The 19,080-nt window shown below is 51.9% G+C and overlaps 1 protein-coding gene across 1 annotated transcript in view; it reads left to right on the forward strand.

The window, feature by feature from the left end:
* Positions 1–19,080, forward strand: part of MYO18B (myosin XVIIIB) — a 244,040-nt gene that overhangs the window by 465 nt on the left and 224,495 nt on the right. Inside the window, exons 2-7 of the mRNA XM_033098254.1 lie at positions 7,894–8,058; positions 9,822–9,980; positions 14,730–15,929; positions 16,466–16,532; positions 17,351–17,463; positions 18,813–18,989. Of these exons, the coding sequence (XP_032954145.1) occupies positions 8,020–8,058; positions 9,822–9,980; positions 14,730–15,929; positions 16,466–16,532; positions 17,351–17,463; positions 18,813–18,989 (1,755 nt within the window). The 5' untranslated portion in view covers positions 7,894–8,019. The remainder of the gene's footprint in view (positions 1–7,893; positions 8,059–9,821; positions 9,981–14,729; positions 15,930–16,465; positions 16,533–17,350; positions 17,464–18,812; positions 18,990–19,080) is intronic.

The following is a 19,080-nucleotide window of genomic DNA, read 5'->3' on the forward strand; positions in this document are numbered from 1 at the left end:
CTGAGCCAATATGGCACAGGGCTGCTGGGAAAGAACAGCATAATAAAGTCCTGGGTGTGCGGGGTCATCTAGTGTTCACATCACCCTGTGAAGTGCACAGGAAAGACTGGCGCCCCCTATTGACAGGTGGGGGATTTGCAGCCCCACGAGATTCAGCATCAGGTAGAGTGGGTCCCAAGCTCAGGTATAAGACCTCCAGGACAGATGTCAGCCCACTGAAGGGGCAAGAGGCCCTCTGTGTTCACCCTGGTCTGCCCCATGCAGAGTTAAGTGTCCACTTCTGCTGCAGAATGCGGTCTAGAAAACTCCCTGAGGACAGTGGCTGGCGTTCTGAAGGATCTGGGAGCTATGAGAAATTTCTCATCTGAGAAACGGTTGAAAGCTCCGGATGAGACAATTGGGGTGAACCACATAGGTATCACCTGGGAAGCTTTACCTGTCTCTCCGGAGAGCAGGAATGGGGCAGCATGTGACCATATTGGTGAGGCAGCTCTCTGGGTCGGAGGAAAAAGTGGCAGACCCCACGCACTGGGCGGCAAGAATCCTGGATCTGCTGTTGTCAGGAGCTGTGGGCGCTCAGCTCAGGCACTTCCCTTTCCTGCTCTACAGGTGCCAGAACAGGAGAAAGTGAATTTTATGGCCTCTGAGGGCTTTGTAGTTCTGGTACCAAAGAAGAACGGTAATTAGAACAGACCCCAAAAGTCTTACTTAGTAATGAGTCCTCCATCACTGAACATGAGGGGATTCACTGACTGTCCCTCCAGGAAGTTCCTCATGAGCTGGGCTGGGCCTCCGCCCATGTGTAAATGCCCGATGCTGTGGCTTTCTGATTGTGTGGGCCATCTCAGCCTGTGGCCAGCCTCTACTCTCCCTCTGTTTTCCATTCTTCTCTGTCTCAGCGTCTCACCAGCTTTCCCTCCCTGACTCTGTCTTCTCTATCTTTCTTTCCTTCCGTTAACCTCCCTGCCCCTGTTTCTCACTCATTCCTCTCCCCTTTCTCATCTTCTAGGATACTGTGGGTGGTTGTGAGTGTGGCTTGAATCCTTAGCTAGTTGCCGGCTGTGGGCTTCCTTTGCCCTGATGAGGGGAGGGGTGTCTACACGCTGAGCAAAATCCCTTTTCATCACCATGTGGCTCTTTGGCCACCAAACTCAAGGTCAAGATGAGCTCAGTTGGACCGTGTATAAATCATGAGAGTCATTTTTGTCCATTTAGCCTACAGAAGGCAAATAGCAACCGTGCGTAATTTTCTCCTTCTACACCCAGGGCAGACATTAATAATCAATCCGAGCACTCTTCCACTGAGCCCAGATAAAAGTTCAGAGTCCTTGCCATATAACACTCCAAGTGGCAACTGCTCATCTATGAGAGTTGATAATGTGATGTGAAACCTACTTGCCTCCTGGCTGTATTGGCCAGGATCTTGCTAGAAAACAGCACACTCGGCTGGCATTTTGGAGAGGCTTTGTAATGAAGGAACTCTTCCAAAGGCGTGTGCGGGGTTGTGGGGTTAAGGGAACCAACTAAGCATGCTGAACCATGCAGACTAATAGTGGTGGGAATTGATTACTAGCCTTGGGCCTGATGCAAGCAAGAAGAAAGGTAATGCAGGAGCCTGGTGGATGATTGGAGTCAATGTAGAGGGCCTGGGACCCCTTCCAAGGGGCTCGTGGCTGTAAATGGAGAAACATAGCCTTTTCCAGACTAGGGTCCTACATGAAGGGAGCAAGGTGGGAAGGGGGTAGTTACCCTACCTTGAGTCCCTCCTTCATGTGGGTCCTTCCAGAGCCTTCCAATGACCCAGCTCAAAGGAATGCTGGAGACCAAGAGAGCCCTGGAGGCCACAACTGTAGTGGTCAGCCTCGAGAGCACAGAGTGGGCTCGAAAAGAAGAGAGGGGATACTGTTACGAAGCACAGAAGGCTGGACCAAAGCACCCCCCGCCACCCAGGCTGCACACACTGGGGGCCTGACATTTGGGAAAATGATCCAAGCTTGGCTACCAGGAAGGAAGGGATGGGGAAGGAGATCCTGAAGGAGGTCCTCAGAGAGAGCAAGCCACATGGATGCTGGAGCCATGGCCTCATCCCTCCAACACTCTCCCAGGTAGTCCTTCTTCTCTGGGGGTGGGGGCACCAGCTGCTGTGTCATCCTGGCTCCAGCACCGGCTCACTCCGCTGGGGTGAGGAGAGCTGAGAAAAGTGGGGGCAGGATTTAATGTGACCATCGAGGTAGGGGTCAGCAAATGACCTCCCACAGCCAAATCCAGCTCTCTGCCTGGTTTCAAGCATAATGTTGTATTGAGACAGCTATGCCCATTCACTTCCCTATCGTCCATGGCTGCTTTTGAAATGCAAAGCCTGAGCTGAGTCTTGCAACAGAAAATCTACTCCCTCAATCCTGAATAGGTTTACTATCTGGTCCTTTTCAACAAAAAAAAAAAAAAAAAAAAAAAAAAAAAAAAAAAAATCTGCTGGCCCCACGCTGACTTGCAAAGGTGGGAGTTATTATTTCCTCTGGGACTGAAGAAGTGGGGGAGGGAGCTGCTGCCAGACCAGTAGAGGGTTGCAGGTGGACGGAGGCTTCCTGAAGGTGCCTTGGTGCAGGGAGACAGCCCACCCATGGCCACCGTGCAGGGGGAGAGCTGAGAGCACTGATGCCCTCTGATCTCTGCCAGCAGGTGATGCCCACCAGCTGAACCCACCTAGGAGCTGGAAGGTGGGAGAGGTGGAGGAGGCGTCTGAAGGGGTAAACAGAAGATACCCTGCTCAGAGATGGAAGATGGTATCTTCCACTCTCCCAGCATCTTCCTTTCCCTACTGTCTTCTAATCCCTGTGTGCCTGGTTTCAGATGTAACGGGCAGAGAGACCAGGTGTCAGGCAGCCAGATGTTGACGGTGAGATTCCTAGCTCTGCACTGGTTCTCACAGTGGCCAACCCCCTTCTGCCCACCTCCCGGGACTCTGTGAGCTGAAGAATAAACACACTTAGGAGTCAAACTGTGGGCAAGACAGAATTCTAAGTGAAAATTGAAATGAGGAAGGACCCAATAGTGACATAAGCCGTGTGGCCAGCAGAGCAAAGGGTCAGGTGATGGGGGTGGGTTCTCCTCCCATTTGACAGCTGAGAAAACGGGGGCTCGGGGAACGTCCTAGGGTCCCACAGAGCAATGGTGGGGGCAGGACATGAACTTGGGCTATGATAACGCACTGTCCCCTGTATGTGGATGCAGACAGCACAGGGGGATGTCAGAAATCCCTGCCACAGACTTGCTGCCAACCACCTGCTCTGCCCCTTCTCAGCTGCACTCCGAATCATTCATTCATTCACTCATTCATTTATTCAACGAATACTTCGTGTGAGCTACATAGGTTTTCTAGGCTCGGGGGCGAGATAAATGAACAGAACAGAGGGAAATTGTGCCTCTCAGCGGAGCTATTCTGCACGGTGAGTCAGAAACCAAACAGAAAATATAAGCATGAAGGACAGTGACTACGTGCTATGGGGAAAAAGAGCAGGGTAAGGTGATGGGGAATCCTGGGTCAGGTGGGATGGGGTGACAGGGGACTGGGCTGCAATTCAAACAGGACAGTGAGGGTAGGATCAGTGAAACGATGACTCCGAGCAAAGACTCGAAGGAGGTGAAGGTGTGAGTCATACACAAGGAACATCGTGTGAAGCAGAGGGAACAGTGTGTGCGAAGGCCTTGAGGTGGGAACCTGTGTGAAAAGGTGCATCCAGGAGGTCAGTTTCACTGAAGTGGAGGAGCAAGAGGGAGAGACGCTAGGGCAGGTGGTCGTGAGGGCCCGGAGGCTGCTGCAGACTTCGGAATATGTTCTGTGAGGTAGGTGAAGTCCCTGGGGGACTGGCCTCTGTGTCAGTACTGGATATTGGGGGGTGACGGGGAAAGCCTTGAGCGCCCCTTGGGGGGCCCTCAGGTCCAACATGTGTGCATGGAGACCTGTTTCAAGCCATCCCTGGCCTTGGGGTTGCCTTTCCTTACACCAGCCTCCCGCCTCGCTCAGGGGAGACTTGAGACTTTATACCACCGAGCATCTGGGGCCTCTTATGGGCTTAAAACAGCAGCTGATGAAGCAGGTGTGAGTTTCAGGCTTGAAAGGGAATGTGGCGATAAGAACAGTTGCTTAAATTAAGGCTTGACAAAGCTCCCCGGTAGGATTGGCTCCTGGCCCTGGGTCAGTGGGGCTGGCCTGGAGCCTTCCAGGGGCAGGACGCGGGGAGTGAAGGACCCGCACTGAACTCCCTCTCGTTGCCCTCCGTGTCCTCTGGGCATGGCCAGCAGTCCCAGCTGAGGACAGCCCAGACTGACAGCCCAGACTGACAGCCAGGATTCCCCCTGGAGTCTTGAAGCCGAGGGCGATTCCTGGGAGGCAGCCACTGAGGAGGCCAGGCCCGGGCTGGTCGGGGAGGGAGGCGTGGCCAGGACAGCCGCTGCACGTCATCCCTATTCATAACCTGGACTCCGCTCCCTGGGGACGTGTAGCAGAGTGGATTCTGGCTGTGTGTCACTTGTGGACCTCTGCAGTGTCCTCCAAGGGTATCAGTGAGGAGGGGGTCTTTGGCCCCCACCCCTGTCCCCAGCCCCTCCCCCCAGAGATCTCGCCTCCTGCCTATTCTGCAGACCATCTGCCTGCTTCTCCAGTGCGGCTGTTTGCCCTTGGACATGTTTCCAGGGTTTCCCCATGGGCACGTGACCTCATCAGAGCTGAAGTGTCCCTTCTTGGATCTTTGGAGCTTGAGAGTCCCTCCTTGCCAGGCCCTTCTCAGCCAGGGATGTCCCTGCTACATGTTTAGTGGTCACTTCGCGGACTAAGAGCCGCGATCTGCAGTATTTGCCAATTTCGGTGGTGTAAATACTCCCATGGCTGCTTGTAAGCTACTGATGTGACGTCAGTGAACACAGAGTTGGAAAGCGATGTTCACGACGGGCTCTCGCGAGATGAGAACGGGCTTCAGCTCGGCGCCCGCCCGCGTCCCCAGCTCCTGGGACGTGTGCTGTCCCTGCCTGCGGCGAGATCACCTTGAACGCTGCCCAAGCTGTCTTCTCGTGGATAAGTCCCTGGAAGCGGCTACTCACAGGCCAACAAGCCTTTGAAAACGCTTGGACGAGGGTGGCTCTGACAGCTGGGGATGGGGTGGCGTCTTCCAGGAGGGGATTGGGAGGGGTCAGTGAGAATCGATGCTCAGAAGGCCGGCCCAGCCTGGAGCTGGAAGAGAGAAGACAGAGGCTCGTGCCAAGTTCTCGGTGTATTTCCTTCCACTCTTCTCTGTGGAGTGTTTCATTGGCCCATTGTGGATAGTTTTCACGTGTGCAGTATTGCACTCTGTCCTCTTCACTTGACCAGCCAACAGGGGCCCCTTCCCGTGTTACCGCAGCTGCTTTCTATGAGCCTGTTACACTGCCGGTGAGACGGGAAATGGTGCAGTGACTTTGGAGGACCATTTGGCTGTTTCTCAACAAGTCAAACATAAAGTCACCGTGTGACCTAGCAATGCCGCTCTTAGGAGTCTACCTAGGAGACATGGAAACATATGGGCACACAAAGATTTCCGTGACTGTTCATAGCAGTTTTATTCATCATGGCCCCAATGTGAAAATGACCCAAATGTCCATCAACTGGTGAATGGATAAGCGGAGATGGGATCCATCCATGCAATGGAACTCTGTTTAGCAACAGACAGGAATGAGGTACCAATATATACACCGTGATGTGGATGAACCTCAAAAACATGTGAAGTGAAAGAAGCCAGATACTCTCCCTGATTCCATTTATATTAAATGTCCAAAAAGGCAAGTAGATTAGTGGTTGTCTGGGGCTGGGGATGGGAACAGTGAGTGACTGCAAATCGGCATAAAGGGTCTTTTGGGCCTGATGGATATTGTAGTGATGGTTGCAAAACTCTGTACCTTTATTTTTAAAACTCTGTAAATTTATCAGAAATCATCAAATTGTGTACTTACAATGGGCAAATCACTATGGCTGGCATAGAAATTATACCTCAATATAATGTTTTCAAATGTTTCCTAAACACCTTTTTCAATGGAGTCATACTATTCATCCAAGTTAGATGTGCTGTAATTTATTTGACATTCCCTTGTTATTGGACACTTAGGTTTTGTCTTTCTTTGGAGCTATAAGCAGCACAGTGATGAAATTTCCTGGTTTAGGATTACTTCCTCAAAGTTGTTTTCCAGAAGAGGGCTTTTTAGGCCAAAAAGCCCTTTCTAATTTGGGCCCTTTCCTAATCGGTATGGTCAAACTGTGGAGCCAACCACTCCCTCGCAAAAGAAAAAAACACACCATTCTGTGGTATTAGAAGTCAGCATAGTGGTTCACCTTGAGAGAATGGTAACGAGAAGGGGGCATGAGAGAGGGTCGAGAGGACTGGTAATGTTCTATGTATTTTTTAAATTGAGATATGATATACATACAGTAAAATCTTCAATCTTAATCGTACAGCTAGATGAATATTTACATACAAGTTCTGACAATTAAGTTCGCAAACTTGTTGCCAGCGCTGTTGCTAACCTTTTTTTATATCAGAGGGATTATTCATGATGAATTTGTACCAACTGGACAAACAGTTCACCAAGTTTACTATTTGGAAGTGCTGAAAGGGCTGCGTGAAAAAGTTAGATGACCTGAACTTTTCGCCAACAATTCATGGCTCTTGCATCACGACAATGCACCAGCTCACACGGCACTGTCTGTGAGGGAATTTTTAGCCAGTAAACAAATCACTGTATTGGAACACCCTCCCTACTCACCTGATCTGGCCCCCAGTGACTTCTTTCTTTACCTGAAGATAAAGGAAATGTTGAAAGGAAGATATTTGGATGACATTCAGAACATCAGGGTAATACGATGACAGCTCTGATGGCCATTCCAGAAAAAGAGTTCCAAAATTGCTTTGAAGGGTGGACTAGGCGCTGGCATCGGTGCATAGCTTCCCAAGGGGAGTACTTGGAAGGTGGCTGTGCTGATATTCAGCAATGAGGTGTGTAGCAGTTTTTCTAGGATGAGTTCGCGAACTTAATTGTCCGACCTTGTACTGGTGTAGCCATCACCCAGATCAAGATACAGGACATTTTCATTGCCCCAGACAGTTCCCTCATGTCCCCTCCCAACCAAAAGCTAATGGGTCCTCTGACCTCTATCACCGTAGGTTAGATGTTCCTGTTCTTGAACTTCATATAAATAATATTTTAAATTCAATTTCATTTCATTAAAATGATTAGTATTTAAATTTTATTTCAGTAAATTTTGTTTTTAACCATTTTAATTACTATTTTACATTTAATTTATTTTAAAATAAAATAATGTTTTTTAATTAAAAAAGTTGGGGGCGGCCAGTTAGCTCAGTTGGATAGAGCGCGGTGCTCTTAACTTCAAGGTCACATCCTGGTTTGATCCCCACATGGGCCAGTGTGAGCTGCGCCCTCCACAACTAGACTGAAACAACTATTTGACTTGGAGCTGATGGGTCCTGGAAAAACACACTTAAAATAAATAAAAGTTAAAAACAAATTTTAATTATGTTTTTAATTGGATCAGAGTGCTGGTTCTGTAGTTATGTATGTTCTTTATGTGAGAGCTGCTGATTTGTACCCTTATGATTGTGTACTTTTCTGGTTGTGTGTTTTATTTCCATAAAAAGTCAAAGTGTGGGGTCCAGAGGAAAAGGATTTCAGGGTACTGTCCACTCCCTGGCCAGCAGCCTCCCTGCTGACCATACTCCTTCCAGGTATAAATGACAGGGGGCTGGGTCCAGCTGCGTGGTCTTGGTGTGTGGCATTGGTGGGGGTGGGCGTGAGGCAGTCTGTGAGCTAACTGTCTCTCTCTTCTCTCTCCACTGTGTCTCCGTGGGTCAGTCTTGTGTCTGTCCGTCTCACGTGCTGTGTGTGTCCGTAGCCTCATTCTGTGCTGTCTGGCAGAGAGCTCCATCTCATCTCATCTCATCTCATCTCATCTCATCTCGGCCCCAGCTCTGTCTCAGCATGGCCATCTCATCACGCCTCGCCCTGTGGGAACAGAAGGAAAGTAACGCTCAGGGCTCGGACCGCAGCTACAGGGGCCAACTCGACCCTCGGAAGACGAGTCACAGCATGGGTGGCCTAGGCTGCTCCCTCCCAGCCCCGCCAGGGTGTCTGACATCCAGCACTTCCCTGGATCATGTCTGGTTTCACCTCCATCTTCTCCCAGCCAGCTGGGTTAGCCATGGCCTCTAACCCAGCTGGTCATTGGTGACCACGTCCTTGACCCCTCCCGTGACTGCTTGGTCTCTCCTGTTCTTTAGTCGGCAGTGGGGGAATGAGGGCAGACCCGCTCTCCCCTCTGCATCCTCACGGCAGCTCTGACGAGCACAGGGGTTGGTGTGGGAGGAGGAGTGTGGGTGGCAGGGCAGAGCGGTTGGCTTCCGGGCTTCTGCCAGGGGCATGGGTGTCGGTGGTCCCTGCTTTCTGTCCCTATGCAGAACTGGATGGGAGCCCTTCTCCCCAGTTATTCCTCTTTTCTCTTTTGTATTTCTCACAAGATACCGGGGAAGGACTGCCTCTTTCTCTGATGACTTATCTCCTCCACCGGCCATCCCACCCTCAGGCTTGGGACTTGATGAATTGGAGGCTGAATAATGGGGGCCGGGGGGCAGTAAAAAGCTTCTTTCTGGCTGCTGCCTCTGCCCCTCCCTGACTGACCTGGGCGTAGCACTGAGAATAACGCTGACAGAAGCAGAGGTGGACACCCAGCTGACGGTGCCTTAAGACACTCTCCCTTATGCTGTGGGTTTCAGTCCGCATGGAGAGGAGAGATGGGCTGTAAACATGACCGTAGTCTCACGTGTCCCTTGCTTCTCTCTTCCGGGGCAGAGGTCTTATCCGTGGCCTCTGCTCTGTCCCCTGTCCTTTCTTATCTTCTTTGGAGTCCCTGTTTGTTAGCTTGGCTGCAGAGATCAAGTTTTGAGGGGAACCTTGATAAGGAGCTTATTTTAAACCAGTATGTAGCTCTTCCATAGAAAGCACTGGAGATTTTGTTGTTCCTCATGAGCTGTCACCATGATACTGATTAAAGACACAACCCGGAGGGCCATAACCGGTCCCTTACCTCAGCCCCTCAGGTCACTGTGGCTAAAGAAGAGGACCTGGCTGCAGCCAAGTCCAGGCAGCTCTGGCCCGGGCCATGTTTCTGGGGTAAAAGGCTGATGTCTAACCTGCCAGCTTTAGGACCCAGTGTTGGGGCACTCCTGGCAGCCCAGGTCCTGGTTGAAAGACCATCAAGAAGCCACAGCCCTGGGTCAGTGGAATGGACTGTAGCCATTGGGCTGGATCCTTACATGAACCATGGCTGCAAGCCCTTCCCCACGTGGCCGTGTTCCTGGCATGCAGTGATCACTTGATTATTATATCAGCTATAAACTGGAGGGTTCCCTGTGATCCAGCCCCTCTGGGAACTGGAAAAGCTCCTTTTGGAGCAGGTCCTCCCAGAGATGGGTCTGTCCCACACCAAGAAAGGGAACCAGTGACCTTGATGGGTCTAATTTATATTGTGAGGAAACTTGTTCCAGGTAGAAGTCATACTGGCTGGAGTAACCTCTGCTACTCGTTTATCCCATTTTCATGTGCTGTCCCCTGGCCTCCCAGAGCCCCGCCAAGCCTCACCTGCTTTGCCATGGCTTCTCATACATGGTCTTGGTCATATGTCCTGCTCGGCCCCCTCCCAGGCTCTATTGCAAACTTTTTAAAGGGCAACTTGCCCCCACTGGTTTACTCATTGAGCTTTCTCCTCCTTTGCTTCTGCAAAACAGATTCGAGAAGAGGACAAGAGCCCCCCACCGTCCTCCCCTCCTCCCCTTTTCTCTGTCATCCCAGGAGGCTTCATTAGGCAATTGGTCCGGGAGACTGAGAAAGAGTCCAAGGAAGCGAGACGGAGGAAACAGGCAGTGCTTGCCTCTCCAGAACAAGAGGTAAGTGGCCCTGCAGGACGGAGACTGGGTATATGTCGATATCTACCGTCCTATTCGGTGAACTCCTCTGAGTCACTTGCTATCCTGCCTTTGCTCACTTTGCTGTGCTCACTTTGAGGAATTTCTGATCTTTAGCTTGATCTGTTGAACTCCTATGCATCCTTCAAAACCCAGCTTAAATAGTGCATCTCTGGAAGGCTCTCCCATTGTCTTCCTTCCTCTGATTCCCACTGCACCCGCTATGCCTATCTTAATTGTTTTTGGCATAGTAATTATTTGATCATATATGACTTATTTGACTAGGAATTCTTTAAGAGCACCAACTATCTCTCTCATTCAACTCTGAATCTTGAGCAGCTCTCATAGCAGTTGGCTTATAGTAAGTGCTCAACAAATGTTTGTTGAAAAAAAAACCCTCAAAAACAAAAAAACACACAAATGTTTGTTGAATGCATGAATGAATGAAATTAGTTGATGTATAATTGTGGGCCTCATTTTACTCCTATTTTTGCAGAAAGGGAAACCTAGATCTTAGCTAAGGATATATGGTTAGCTCAATTTAATTTAAACAGAAAGCTACTCTGTTGGTACTCATTGGTTTTAGCTGTACTGGTTGTTAAAATATTGAAACCCTTCCATACCAGATGGTAAACAACCATGGCCCAACTCCCCCAAGTACCCTCCAGCTGTCATGCTTACCTAGGCTCCTTTCTTAGTCCCTTGGAATGGCCACAATCCAATAATTAAAGTGTTAATTCATGGCACAGATAGGGACCTCAGTACTCTGCTCCAGCTGGCTTCCCTTCTGATTGGTTGGTGTCCACTGAAAACTCTTAATTTTCTGAAGAGCACAGCTAGATCGAAGCAATCGTTGGACAAGGTGCGCTTCCAATGTGTTAGGGACTAGCAAATTTATTCCTGGTGGTACTCTGTGCTATCTCTCCCCTTTTCCCCAGCTCCTTAGCCAGGAAATCTAGACAGGGTGATGGGGCTGGACGCCAGGAAGGCAGGCTTAAGAGTGCAATGCACCGTGAGGCATGTCCTGTTTTCAGCTTGATCTATTGAACTCCTATGCAGCCTTCAAAACCCAGTGAAATAGTACATCTCTGGAAATAGTACATCTGCGTTAGGCAGAAAGGGCATCTCCCCCTGCTTTTCCAGCACCACCTTGAAGTAGCGTGAATACTGCAGTGATTAGGCTGAGAAAGCTGGTGGCCTCAGGACCTAGTGTTGGCTTGAGCCCAGGGGCCATCCTGGCTCTGCCTCCCACCCCCCTTCAGCTGTTGTTTGCCCGGCCAGCCCCCCATGTGCCTGCACCTGTCCAGTTACAATGACTTGGCTACATCAGAGAAGTCCTCTGGCAGCTGAACAGCAACAGCTGCTAAAACACCCCTGTCAAGTCTTTATGAGGGAGGACAGGCTGTGTCCCTACCCCCACCTGACCCAGGCATACATGGTGGCCAAAATCAACCCCCATAGCTCAGGATGAAGGGTAATTACGTGCCGTGTATCACCCATCACTGTTCATTTTGCTGTTCATGGGCTTATTTGAAACCCTGTGCAACAATGCAGGAAGTAGATGGGGATTATATCCATTTATCAGAGTTGGAGACTGAGGCTCAGAGAGGTCAAGTGACTTGCTCAGGTCATGAGACCAGATAGAGGCAGTGCCAGGGTAAGAATTTGTGTTCTCTGCTCTGGAGAGCTGCCTGAGAAGGGACCGTCTGGGGAGTGAGGTGGCTGGTGAGGTGGCCACAGCGGCCTGGGGAAGAAAGGGTTCTATAAGGATAAAGGCCATGCTGTGCACAAGTGAGGAAGCAGAGCTGAGCAGAGGTTGAGGACACACTGTCAGCGCTGGGCCTGGACTGAGACTCAGAGCCAAGATGCAGGATGGACAGGCCTCAGACCACAACAGGTGTCTGGACCAGGGGCCAACATGCTCCTGGACCTAGGGCAGGGCAGCCTCAGGACACGCTCTTGTGAGAACAGGCTGCGGCTGGTTCCTGCCACTTTAATTTCCTTGTCCCAGAATTCTGGAGTCTCTCTCCTCATCCCAGCACAGCTGATTCGACTCTCAAATAATCCTTGTAAAGAGCCATTAGAATCCATCCATTACCATTTTTCAGGGATGGAAAATGGGGCTCACGGAGGTGACATGGTTTTCCTAAGGCCACCTAGCCAGTGAAGGACAGGGAGAGGCTGTAACAACACTGGGGTAGAGACCCCTATGAAATGTCAGGAGAACTGGCCTCACCTTTCTGTGTGATCCAAGGCAAATCCCTTTCCCTGTCTGGACTCGGTTTGCTCACCTGTAAAATGGATGTGCTGTGAGCGTCCTCTTGGCCCCAGTGATTCTGGAGGTGCTGCTTCTCCCGTATGTTAAGGCTGCAGGGGGCTAAAGGGTTTGGGGACTGGGAAAGAAAGATAACCAATCCTATCCTCTCTTCCCTACCCCATGAGCTCTCTTCCTTTGGGGTAAGGTCGGGGAGGGAGGATGGAATCAGTTATCTTCCTTGGCCCATCCCCATGTTACTGTCTCTTCCTTAGTGGCTTGGTTAAAAATAAGGGACTGACTCACTTTTCATACGGGTGTAGACAGTGGTGAGATTTGCCAAGCGCAGCGAATCACCTTTCCAAGGCGAGGTCCCGCCTGGAGCCACTAGGCCCTGGGCACTAGAGCAGGGCTTCTGAGTCCTGGTTGCACGTTGGAATCACCTGGGGGCTCACAACCCAGACCAACTACATCAGACTGTCTGGAAGTGGAGCCAAAGCATCCGTATTTTTTACAGCTCCCGGGAAGTTCCAGTGAGCCCGAGAGAGACAAGTAAAGTCGTGACTATGCGGCAGTTACAGGCACTGGCCTTAGACTCAGAGAGGCCTGCGTGGTTTTACATTCCGGCTTTGTCTCTTGGGCCACTTAATACCTTTGTGTTTGCTTTGCTTCCTTATGTACAGAGTGGGGAGACGTTCAGAAGCTACTTCGTTGGGTTCTCACGAGGGTTAAGTAGGAGAGTGCACGACGGCGGTGTAGGGCCCACTGTAAGGGATCTGTAAGGGGTAGCTATCGTCGTCATCGTCACCATCATCGTCATCGTCATCACAAAGATGAAGATAGAGACCGTGCTCTTGAGGCGTCTACCCCCTAAAACAAGGGAGAGCTACAAATCAAAGCTAGAATAGGATTAAGAATGTGGTCATTGCTGCAAATGGTGAGCCAGCCCAGGGCTCTGGGGCTTCTTGGGTGTCTGAGACAATTTCTGGTTGGGGACTTCAGGCAAAGATTTGTGGAGGAGGTGGCATTCGAGCTGGGTATAGAAAGATGAGGAGAGCATGGGCGAGTGAAGAGAGGAAAGGGCATTCCGGGCAGCAAGCTCACCGTGAACAAAAGAGTGGGGGCAGGGAAATCAGAATGGGGCGGGGGGGCGGGGGCTCCTTGTTAAGGACTTGGAACGGCAGATAGTGGTGGTGATTTTCCCCATCGGCGGTGGGCAGCTGCCAAAATCTTTTCATTGGGTTTGAAATGACTGGCAGCAAATGAAGGGACACCAGCTCAGAGGCAGTGGACGTAGACCAGGGGCAGTAGGCACAGACTTGAAGCTGTGTAGGGCGGAATCATCACGATCGTGGGGCTGGTTCAGGTGCAAGAGGCGGGTGAGAACCCCAGATCCCCAGGCCCCGTCGTGTGGGAGGCTGGTGTCACCATGGTCCGAGATGGAAGAACCCAGACAAGGGCAGGTCGTGAAGCCAGACATCAGGGTAGAGCAGCCCATGAGGTCTCTTTCTGCAGAGCAGAGGCAAAGCTGGTCCTGTGAACAATTTAGGTCCCAGCCAGCCAGGTTTGAGGGTGGAGGGCTGGGTAGCGCTGACATGCCAAGGTAGTGAAAGGGTCTGGCAGAGGAACAGGCAGTGCAGACCCCCTGGGTGTGATGTAGCCCAAATGTCTAGTTCAGGCAAGAGCGGAGGACCTCAGGGGCAGAAACCAGGACCCTCACCTGGGATGGGGGTGGGGTTTGGGGACCAGGACTGCAGAAGGAGCAGCAGCTCACTTTGTTCAGTCCTCTGCAATTTCCAAAGTACTTTTCCGCATCTCATTCATCCTGCAACAAATCGGGGTGGTCTGGTGGTAGCTGCCTGCGCTAAGGAAGACCGAAGCTCAGAGAGGATGGAAGATGCTTTTCATGGTGACCTAGCCGGGAAGTGTGTGAGCCAAGATGAGAACAGGTCGTCTGATGACAGGCCCAGTCCTTTCCCTTTCTGGCCCAGCAAGAAGCAAGGCCGAAAAACAATAACAGCGTCAAAAACAACAATAATGGCAACAGTAACAACTGCTGTTACCGAGGAGTCACTATGTGCTGGGCTCATTTTCTGTATATGATTGTGAATGCTTGCACCCGCCCTGCAAAGTAGGTTATTATGGTCCTCATTTTATTGATAAGGAAACAGGCTCAGAGAGGGGAAGTAATTTACCTAAGGTCACACAGCTAGCCAGGAGTTGAATTTGGAATCGAGGCTGTGGAGCTTCAAAGTCCATTCTCCTTTCACTTGGCCTTGAAGCACTGGGTCCAGGTCCAGGGTGGGGGGGTTTGGCTCATTGCCTGGCACAGGGCTCATTGTATCTTGTAGGTGCTTGAGCGTCTTTGGATGGATAACTATCTGAGCGAACAAATGAATGAATGAGCGAGTGAATGAGTGGGGGACAAAGCTGTCAGATCAGCAAGCCGCTAAGGAAGGTTGTGATCTCTCCCTTAGACCCCAGCAATTTCCACTCATCAACCCAACAGTGACACCCCATCTGGAAGCCAGAAAATTTCCCAGGGCACCCAGGCGAGCTCTCCCCAGAACTCAAACATTCCGGTCAAGGAGAGCGAGAGGGGCGACCCCACGAGCCCCGTGGTGATGACCACCATCAATGGTGAGAAGCCCCAGGAATCGAGCCCCAGTGGGGCTCCAGCCAAAAAACCTCTGCCCTTCAAAAGGGGTGTGAGGAGAGGTGACGTGTTGCTGATGGTGGCCAAGCTGGACCCAAGGACCCAGGCCCAGGATGCCCCCACCTGCAAGACCTCACCCCCAGCCACAGACCCTGGAGGGGAAACAAAGGGGGAGACCCCACTGACTCCTCGTGGCCCCCAGGCCAGCCCTGAGGATGCAGCCCCAAAGGCTGAGAAGACCCAGACTGGGGGTGTTGGGGACCTGGGAACTGAGCTACTGACTAAAGGCAAGAAAGATCAAGGCACAGCAGAGAAAGGGGGTGGGGTCCCTCAGACCAAAGGGCCAAAAGAGGGTGAACCCCAGGGCAAAGAGGGGCCAGGTGAAAAGGGGCGACCAGGGACAGTGGAGAAGGGGGGAGGGGACCCCCCAACCAAGGTGGCAAAGGGGAATCTTTCCAAGGGTGCGGGGGGTGAAGGGAAGTTGGCTGGGGTCCCTATCCAGGTGAAAAAGTGGGGAGGTTCCGTAGGCAGAAGAAGCAGGTGGGACTGCCCCCCGAGGAAGAAGGACAAAGAAAGTACACTCCTCAATAAGGCGGAGAAGACAGATGAACCTCAGCTCAAGGCAGAGAAGATGGACAAAGAGCTTGGGAAGGTGGAGAAGGTGGGGGAGGCTCCCAGAGTGATGGAGAAAGCAGGCGGACCTCAGAGGGAGTCTGGGGAGGCAGGCGAAGCTAGGAGTAAGACAGAGAAGGGCTGTGAGGCCCCCAAGGAGGTGGATGCACGCAGGGAGACCCCAGGGGTTTCTGGGCAGGAGGGCCAGCCAGACAGCAGAGGGCAGGAAACAGAGACGCCCAGTGCAAGAGTGGATGACGGGGCCGCCAAGGTCCCGGGGACAGAGCTGGAAGGACCCAGACCCCCTGCTCCAGAAAACCACGCAAAACAGCCCCAGGCGCAGGAGAACCAAGAGGGGCCAGCCCTGCAGGAGGGGGGCAAAGGACAGCAGAGCAGAGACTCGGACCAGGTAAGGAGGCTGTGGCCCCAGGGGTGGGGAGGGGTAGGTGGGACCCTGCAGAGGAGGCCAGACAAGAAAGACCTGCTCCTGGGGGTGTTCAGGTGGGGACAGGAGACGGACAGGGAATTGGAGAGGGGTGGCCAGCCCACAAGAGGTGACAAATGCTTCTTCCTTAATAAGCACGGGTCTTGAGGGTCCCGCTGCACCAGTCCTGGGATGAGAGTCTCCACAGCATGAGGGACGTCCCTTGTGGCTGCGCTTACTCACAATGTCACGTGACGATTCTCAAACTTGGGGTTGCACAAATAGCAGATTGCTGAAAATGCAGCGTCCTGGGGCCTCAGCTTCGAGCTTCCATTCAAAAGACCAGGGGAAGGGCCAAGGTACCTACATATAAATAATTACCCTCTTGCCCCTCAGGAGATTCTGATTTTGGTGATCCCCCACCAACGCTGTGAGAAACTCCCGTAAGGGATTTGTCCTTCACATGGGGGTTGGGGGAGGGCGTGTCATCCCGGTCTAATGTATGTGATCTTTTCTCCCAGGCTCCTGAGGACAGATGGTATGAGGCAGAGAAAGTCTGGCTGGTTCAGAAGGATGGATTTACTCTTGGTAATTAGGGGTATTAGCACATCTTGGGGTGTCTTAAGTCTGTTCCTCTTGTGTTCCCTACTGTTGCTGGCCAAATTTGCCAGGTCCTGATCACAGTTTGGGGAACAAGGTGAGGGGTAAGGAGCCACTGAGACTAGGATAGGAAATGTGGCTTTTGGGGGTGGGAATCGTTGAGTGTCATTTCACTCTTGGCAGCTGGTCTGCTGGGTACTGTTTACAAAGACACTTGAGCCTTGGTACTTAATTATTTCACTAATTCATGAATGCAACGAGCATGTTTTGGTTCTTAGAGTGTTCCTCATGGAACTCGGCGTCTAGTGCAGGTGGGCAAATGCATTTCATCTCACGCGCCCACTCTTGTTGATTAGTTGTGGCCACACTCAGTACACTGAGAAGCGGTTCTGAGTCCCTGTGGGAACACAGCTGGGAAGAGTGATCGGCTAGTGATGTCTGCCGTGGGCACTGGGTTAGGGAACGGTAGCCTGTGTGCCATTATCTGCCATCCCAGGTCTCGGTGGTTTGTACACCTAACCATCTGGGTTCCCACTCTGCCTGGCACTGTGCCAGCTGATAAAAGCCCAAGGCGACGTGGGCCTAGCCTCTGACCTTTCAAGATTTAGGGTCACAATTCAGAACCCTCCGTGTGCATACGCCCCAAAGGGAGAGGAGGGTGTCCCTTTCTGATCTTTCCCAGGCCCCCTCTCCAGCTCCCTGGCTGAGCAGCTCAGAGCCTGTCTCTCCTCTCCTCTCCTCTCCTCTCCCCTCCTCTCCCCTCCCCTCCACTCTCTCTTTCTCTTTCTCTCTCTGCTGTCCACCAGCAACAGTGCTGAAGCCAGATGAGGGAACAGCTGACCTGCCAGCAGGAAGGGTGCGACTTTGCATTGATGCTGACAAAACCATCACAGAAGTGGATGAAGAGCATATTCACCGGGTGAGCCCCCGGTCCCCCTCCCTGACTGTTCCACATCTTTCTGCCCCACCCCTGCAAGAGATACCCTTGTATCGAACTGCAGATACTACTTTGGCTTGATGCCCTGAACGGAGTTAGAGGGACTATCATTGAACTCACTGCTCTGCTGGAGGTGTGTTATTAGAAATGATTACTCTGTCCCACAGTGTCCCCTTTATGGAGACACATTAAGAGACAGGTTTGTTAGGTTTTAGAAGTCGGAGTTCTTCTGCTTGACCCAAGATAGTAATTGTTTTTCTTTTTATGGACATGGCAAATCATGCCACAAAGCATGTTTCCTTTTTCACCCTGGCTGCCAGGGAACTCAGAGCCAAACGTGCTGCCTGCCATTAACCATAGCATAGGGTACAATGGCCTATATTTTGGGTATCAGTCATTCTTTTGGTGTTGCCTTTTCAGTTGTTCTGTTCTGCACAATTTTTTCAGTATATCATAAATCTGTTTGAGGACCTGTTTATTGTATAATGATAGAAAGAAAGGTTCTGTCCTGATTCTTTTCCACTCCTCAAAGCCTTCCAATCAACAAAGTGTTTCCTCCAGGAGCTCCACGTGGGCCTCGTTCATTTTCATCTCTCTCTACTCCTCTGCCCACCCCAGGCCTCCATTCCCAGCGGTGCTGGGAGTTTGCAGAAGGCCAGCATCCTCAGAAGAAAGACTGACCCATAAGAGAGCTCAGAGTTGCCCCATATCCCAGAGCATTAGGCCAAGAAAAGTCTTTGACGCTGGAGAGAATGGTGGGAAACCTTTTAGAATGGATGCCCTGACGAGAAGCAGCAATCACTCTTTGCTTCTAGAAGGGTCTGGGCATGTTTCCCAGGGATCAGTGCATGAGGGGCTGTCAGAGAAACGGGACAGTGTGGCCACTGGCCTCCATCCCCGAGCATCACAGAGCACACACAGTGCGCTCCCACAAAGCTCAGAAGGGGAGGAAACAGCAGTGGACCCTGCCCGCCTTGGGAACACCACCCGTCTGTTTATGGTATTTGAAACGCAGAAGGTGCTGGGAACCTGGCCACGTCTCGTTCTGAGCATCTCCCCTCGTGGTGCAGGGAACACAGGATGGAAGGACCAGTGTGAACAGACCGTGGCTCCCAGGCTGCACAGAGGGCAAACGAGAAGGGGTGCCCCTGCTTCCTTTGTAGGGTTTCATTACTCTCTTCCCAAAGGCCTTGTGTTCTGTTCTGGTCTTTGACACACAGCCAAAGAGTCGGGGACAGAGTCAGCAGGGCTGTGTGTGTGGGGGTGGGGAGGGGTGGTAGTGGTGGTGTGGGGGCCCAGGAAGCCACAGGACACTGTGTGGTGCTTCGCAGGCCAACCCCCCCACGCTGGACCAGGCCGAAGACCTGGCCTCCCTGGTCAGTGTGAACGAATCAAGCGTCCTGAACACGCTTCTGCACCGCTTCCGGGCTCAGCGGCCACACACCTGCACTGGGCCAGACCTGATCGTCCTCCAGCCCCGGGGGCCCCCAGCACCCTCCGCAGGCAAGGTGAGCGGGGTCCACGGGGGAAGGGTAGGGGGTCAGGGATAGGAGGGGTGGAGTTGGGAGGGGTCTCTCTTCATCTCAGGGGAGAGCAGGG

The sequence above is a fragment of the Rhinolophus ferrumequinum genome, chromosome 25 (genome assembly GCF_004115265.2).
Source record: "Rhinolophus ferrumequinum isolate MPI-CBG mRhiFer1 chromosome 25, mRhiFer1_v1.p, whole genome shotgun sequence".
Lineage (NCBI taxonomy): Eukaryota > Metazoa > Chordata > Mammalia > Chiroptera > Rhinolophidae > Rhinolophus > Rhinolophus ferrumequinum.